This window comes from Tiliqua scincoides, chromosome 7, assembly GCF_035046505.1.
Source record: "Tiliqua scincoides isolate rTilSci1 chromosome 7, rTilSci1.hap2, whole genome shotgun sequence".
In the NCBI taxonomy this organism is placed as follows: Eukaryota; Metazoa; Chordata; class Lepidosauria; order Squamata; family Scincidae; genus Tiliqua; species Tiliqua scincoides.
This window is the reverse complement of record NC_089827.1, coordinates 51261394-51268130: the sequence shown is the minus strand read 5'-3', so window position 1 is coordinate 51268130 and position 6737 is coordinate 51261394. Positions and strand designations below refer to the sequence as shown.

The following is a 6737-nucleotide window of genomic DNA, read 5'->3' as shown; positions in this document are numbered from 1 at the left end:
TCAAAGGATCACTACATGCTGATGATATTGCTTTAGTGTTACTAGACTCTAAAACTTCTGAGCCTCATAAGGCTGCAATATTGTTTTCAGACTTTCTAGATATAAAGCAAAATGAAATCCAAGTAAGTAGAATTACAAAGCTCATGTAAAGAATAAAGGCTGTAACATTCCATGGATTGACTAGTGATTTTTTATGGCTGCATGACCAGTGCAAGAGACTGGCTGCTCCACATGGCTGCACCACATCATTCAGGAGATTTCCTCCAAAGTCACAGGAACTGGGGCAGAATTCGAATCCTGTGCAACTAGAGCATTGGTGCACAGCTAGGTTCATGCAATAATGTATCACTGATGCTCCTAGGCATTACTTGAAGGTTGTTAAGGAATAGCCTTCTTATGGTTAATTTCCACTGGAAGGGTTTTATCTACATGGAAGTAATTTATGGCACAATCCAAAGATGCTGGTGAGCCGGTACAGCCCTTCCTGCAACAGCTCAGAGTGTTGTAAACGTACCATAAGGCATGTCTATGATGGCTCACAAGCTGGCATTGCCGGCACAAAGGCACATGACAACCTGCCGGTGCCATATCCAATTGCAACTCTGGCTGGAGCAGGTAGGGCTGCGCTGGGCAGAGTGAGGGGTGGGTGGTTGGGAGAGAATGGTTTAGAGGTGGCATATTTGGGCAGGGGAAGGGTGGAATGGGAGGTGGATCAGGTCCAGGAGGGGGGTGGAATTGGTGGCAGCAGCATACACCGTATCCTAAGTCCCGCTCCTGAGCTGCCCTACACAAGCTTCTCAGATGAGAAGCCCCATAGGGACTTCAGGGCTTTACTCGGGATAAGAGAAAAATATATCCCCTTACCCTGAGGTGACCTCCAGCTGCCTCCTAAGCTGCTTTGGGTGCAGCCCAGGCTGTGTTGCCTGGCTGTGCAGGCACAGTTGAGAACTGGACTGCCCAACTATATTCTAAGAAGAGTTCCATTTGAGACTTCCCCATTTGGGGGTGGGATATTCTGGAATGAGCAATTTAACTTTGATTAATAGAGTAATCAAAGTTATATTGCTCATTCCAGAATATCCACAACTGGGGAACAAATTTATGACATGTTCCTTTTTATCACAATTTAAAAATATTTAGGACCCTTAATACTGCTATACTGCAGTATTACTGCAGTAGCTTAAAGCAGCTGTACATCAAGCAAAGACAAATTCCAGAAAAGTAGTTGAACATTTTTATTTGTTTTTCCATTCATTGTTAATACAACTGAAACACACACACACAAAACTGAGTGCAGAAATTTGGTCAATTTGTCTAAACATTTAGTCAAATTGAGGCATCAGTCAGACTCACAAGTTGAAAGCCTGCAGAACTGTTCCTTTAAACCTCATTGATTTCATGACTATTTACTGCTCTGAATCTATGCACATTTTATAGTGGTTTGTTGACAGAGGGTACAACCATTCAGAATGGTGGATCCACAAGGCTTCCATGCATTATAAGGGAAGATTGTTTTTACTGTAGCAGTGCCTCCGTAGACAAAATGTCTAGCATACCACCATAGATTACATCCGAAGTTTTTGCAATAACTGATGCCAGTGTTATCTTCAACATTGTTTGCCAGTCCAAGAGGGAAGGAAAATTCAATCTCAGAGGCTTCTTCGGATTTAGCACTTCTGCTGTCACAAAGAACTCATTCCGACTATGTGCTCGCTTGTAATTCTACTCCTTTGCTCCTTGATCAGTTATTCATTATACTTGGCCAGTTTTAATCTGGGTATAATGTTCATAGACTGAAGCTCCTGAAATAAAAGCTTACAGGCGTAGGGGATGCGCAGGGATGATACGTGACATGAAGACTTGCAGTAGTGACACCTAAATAGAAGGGATCATACAAGGTCAGTATATGGTTCCACAGGAGGGAAAACAGTAACACACATTCAAGGCTGGATTAAGACTTCAATGGCAGTTGCAGCCCACAGACTGAATTGGGCCCACAATGAATACATTATTTCTTTTGCAAAAATGGTGACCCTTCAGCTCATTTAAAAACCTTAAGTTTACAGAGGAAAAACTCTGAGACTGCGACAACAGTTGTCCACGATCACTGAACAACAAGGGCTCCCAAATTTGTTCATCTAAGGATTCTGGAATTTGTACCCAGATCCAATCACTGTAGAGCTGTTTCCAATGTACTATAGAATCTGTTCTTGGGTACAGAATGCAGATGAAAAGCTGAGGGTGAAAGCTGCACTGCATTCCCACAAAGGGCAGTCTGACAGCTGATGGGATCCAGGAATAGGAATTATGTGCTCAGCCCAAGATTGCCACACCCACTTTCTCCCTTCCAGTGGCGCTCATCTTTCCTCTCTACATTCTTGCATGTAGATGGGCTGGGAAGGAAATGTGCCAATATACTCCATGCATCCTGTAATTTAACAAACCTCCTTGAGACTACACTCTGTTTTCTTTACAGGATCAGCTCCAAACCTATTTCAACTTATGACAGTTAGAAGCCTATTGCCAAAGAACTAGTGGCTTCATTCAAATCAAGATGTGGAATTTTATTATTATAAGTGTCTCCTAAGCCATTTGGTGGGCTGCTGTGAGATACAGGAAGCTGGACTAGATGGGCCTTTGCCATGATCCAGCAGGGCTCTTCATATGTTCTCATGTTCCTTAAAACATGGAAGTGTAGACTTCCAGTTTTATTTACAGACTGCACAAATGAAGGACCTCCTTCATGGACCCCTAGAAAAAACAACCAGAGGTTCCACACTTCTGGATTTGCAAAAACCAGGCAAAGAGTCTGGTAAAGACCTTTTTAGTAGTGCAGAGGTGGCAGTGGCAGACTTGAGACCACCACAGAGTGGTGTTCTGGATCATGCCTTCATTGCACTGTACAAACATTAAGAGATAAATACAGTTGGACCTTGGTATCTGCAGGGGATTCCGTTCCTTGAGCCTCCGCGGATACCAAAACAGGTGGATAACAAATCAGCTGGTCTGGTCCATAGGACCTTCTGACATGACTGGAGATGTTCTTCAGTTGCCATCCAGATGTTCTTCAGTTGCCAGAACATCCAGAGGTGTTCTGAAAGACCTCCAGAGGCACCAGAAAGGCAGTTCCAGTTTTTGTAAAAACCGTAAGTGCCTTTCTAGCAACTTCCAGAGGCTTTTCTCAGAAAGGCTCTCAGACACAACCGGAGAACATCTCTGGTCATGTCCAGGAGCTCAGGTCTGGCCTCCATCGTGTGCTTGGAACCAGCGGTTAGTTCAAACTGAGTGTCCCAAATTCACTTTTAGAGAGGCAGAAACTGTAGGCCTTAACTTGCAAGCTTATAATCTAACAATGTTGTATACTCGTAGATAAAGGAAAAGGAATGGGGAAGGAGGAAGACAATAAGGTTCCAAAACTTTCAAGTTACATAACAGCCAGATGGATTATTAGGCCCATATTGCCTAACCTCTCCCTCTGCAGTCAGGTGAAGTGGTTGCTAATAAGAGTCCTTATACTTTTCGAATGTACCCCTCCAAGAAAAATCAACCGAACAGTCAAATGCACAGTCTTTAATGGCTTAAGATATTATACACGCTCACCAAATTATTTGCACCTACTAGATGGAATGGAATGGGCAGAGATGCAGGCAACCAAACATTGACACACCGAACCGAGGTCCCAATTACGATATCAATGAGGCAAAGAGACCCTTTGGTTCTCTGCAGAATTTATTTCAAAACATTAACATTAAATAGGCAAGATGTGTTTTATACTAGGCCAAAACAGAAGGATCATTTTGTAAAATGCAGCCCCTTTCCTCCCACCCCACTTTCACTGCTGATCAACCTGTTGTAAATATTGAATGCAATGGCTCCTCGGACAATCCGGCGGCTGCCCTATCCGCTACCCAAGTCTTATTTGCTGCCTTGTATTACCAAGGAAACCTTCAATCAGTGGCACAGAAATGTTAATTGTGGTACTCCAATTTAGGGGTGAAGAATAAGATTCTCCCTCAATCTAATTTGTGAGCTGAATGAATAGCCAAACCTGTACTTGCTGGAGCTGAGAGGCAAGACAACAATATGTTAAAAAAAAGTACAACTAACAGGTTTTCCAGAGAATGCTTGTCGAAAAGCAAAGGCGGTGGCCCGTTAATTCAGCTGCTCATGGTTTCATTATGACAGAACGCAGCAGTTTCTAGGAACATTTCTATTTGTTTACTGTTAAGTCAAAAGCTATGTATTTAAGTAGTGTCCAAGGGCTGTTCTACACGTGCACCAGAATGAGGTGGTGTACTCTCCTAAAGCAGTGGAGTGAATTGTACTACTTGGGGGGGGGGGTGTCACTTTTGAATGCTCTCCTATAAAAAAAAAACCTAGCAAATCTGGAAGAATTGTTCTAACCTAAACCTTTGTTAAGTTGGTTTTCAATTTGCGCAAAGGTTTTTTGTTCTTTTTTTTTAATGCAGGGAAGCATTTAAAACAGTTAAATTGCCCCCTCCACTTGCAGTCTGAAGTGTCACAGTCCATTCTACCACCTGCTTCTGCTGCAACTGTACAGCAGGCCTAAGTCAATCATATGCAAGTCAGGGACAAGACCTGTTTGGATATTACCCCCATTCTGCATAATGATATCAGGAAGTCACTTCGCCAAGCCTCTTGCAGAGCTGCAGGTTCTCCCCAGTCAGGTGCCTACTTCTAATCAAAGTGGGAGAAGTCGGGAAGGTAAAGGGAAGAAGCAAATGAGCAAAGGTTACTCTCATCACATCTCTTGTAGGAGAGCATGTGCAAGAGATGGACCATGTCTAAACAGCCACCAAGATGACAGATCTCCTTGTTCTTCTGAGAATTGGGCAGGAATACAGTTAAGTGGAGCACTGTCAGGCATGACCTGATCTTGAGGTGCACAGGAGAAGTGCAAAAAACCTAGTCCAGTGGTCTTCAAACTGGTGAGTTGTGACCCACCAGCCTGAGGAACCCCTGCCCTTTTTCCTTTAAGGGGTGAGGACAGAGGAAAAGCAGCAGCAGTAGTGCAATGCCCAGGATTGCACTACTGCGGGGCAAGGGGAGCTATTTTTAAACTTCCATTACCTCCTGCCAGGGTCTGAGGATGCAGGGAGCCCCACAGAGCACTCTGCAGGGCTCCCCGTAGCTTGTAAAAAGTGAAAGTTGCGATCGTGACCCACTTCTGGTTTCATGCTTGCAACCCTGAAGTGGGTCATGATCGCAACTTTCACTTTTTGCAAGCTGCCGGGAGCCCTGCAGAGTGCTCCACAGGGCTCCCTGCACCCCAGCAGAAAGTAAGGGAAGTTTAAAAATAGCCCCCCTTCCCCCATAGCAGCACAAACCTGGGGATTGTATCACTACCATCCCCCCTCTCCCACAAAGACTTACCTTGGTTGATTTACTCCCAAGAAGTTTGAGCACCAGTGGCCTAGTCCACACAATAGCACTTTGGGAAGAGATATTATCCTATGGAGATCTGTGTGGTAGTACAAAGGAAGCAGATCCGCTTCGTGGTTTACAAAGACAGATCGTGTACTTTTGTTTAACATCATGGGAGTAGGGCGAAACCTGCATGAGTATTGGAGTGTCCTCAATAGGACACCTTTCTTAGGCTCCGGCCCCCTTCCTTGAGGAATCTCAGTCCTGCTGCCACCTGGTCATCATTCACTGTTAGAATTTCACATGCAGGCTGCCTGGCTTATGGTCCTTGGGCATACGTCTGACTTGAATGAACACCTTCCAGGTTCTTCTTAGAGCTATGTGCTGCAACCAGCTTGCCCATACAGCAATTCCTCAGTAAAGCTGGAATTACTGGCAAATACCATCTCAGAGATTTGGAGCTGCTGTAATTGCCTAGTTTCTATTGTGCTGCTCATTACAGGACTGCTTGGCTCTCACTATTGACAGACAGAGCATATAATCACCTAATAACTGGATAAGAAACCCAATTACAGGTTTTGCTTCCCTGTCCGACACTGTAAGATCAGGATTACATCCCTTAAATGCCTTTCCAACATTCATATAGAGCAACCCACAGAACGTAAGCAAGTTTTCTGAAGGTTTTAAAAACCCACTCACAAGATGTCATTCTTTAACAGTTTCCCCTGCTCTTGAAACTGCCATCTTTTCCTGTAGTAAACAATCATAGTAAAAGCTGATAGCTTTCTGCACGTTTAGCATGTGTTAATTGGATCCCATGAAACAACTGTGTCAACCAAAGTTTTATTCTAAAAGTTTCTAGTTCTTATGGTTGTGAATGCAAAAACATAGCAGTAGTATTTGCATAAGGCTGCAAACTAGAATTTTCAGGGGTGTGGAGCCCATGTGCTCTTTCAACATGTGTTTCCCTTAGCCTTCAGTTACTTTCTTCTAAACTCTGAATACTTCTATTACTCATTGGTCTCTCCTGTTGCCACCCCACACCAAGCTCCCCCTCCCAATCTAAATGTATAGGCAGACAAACTGAGAACTTAAATGGGCACATATACCGAATTGCATAATTTATTCCAGAATCAGTATCTTCTCTGCTTCATTGCACCCCATCTGTGCCATCTGATAAATACACTGATGCTGTACATAATGCCTGCCCTTCTGGTCTTTATATCCATATACAACTATTTACTTCAAATTCCAGGGGAAATGAGAGCTAACCTTAACGAGAGCTTATCTTTCTATGAAAGAGTTAAAACCATGTTCAAAATATTGACTGCTTGAAAAATGGCATGACATTT

General features: G+C 43.6%; 1 protein-coding gene across 1 annotated transcript in view; it reads right to left on the bottom strand.

Annotated features, from left to right (window-relative positions):
* Positions 1-1249: 1249 nt before the first annotated feature.
* Positions 1250-6737, bottom strand: part of POLR3B (RNA polymerase III subunit B) — a 77518-nt gene continuing 72030 nt past the window's right edge. Inside the window, exon 28 of the mRNA XM_066633240.1 lies at positions 1250-1875. Coding sequence (XP_066489337.1) covers positions 1746-1875 — 130 coding nt within the window. The 3' untranslated portion in view covers positions 1250-1745. The remainder of the gene's footprint in view (positions 1876-6737) is intronic.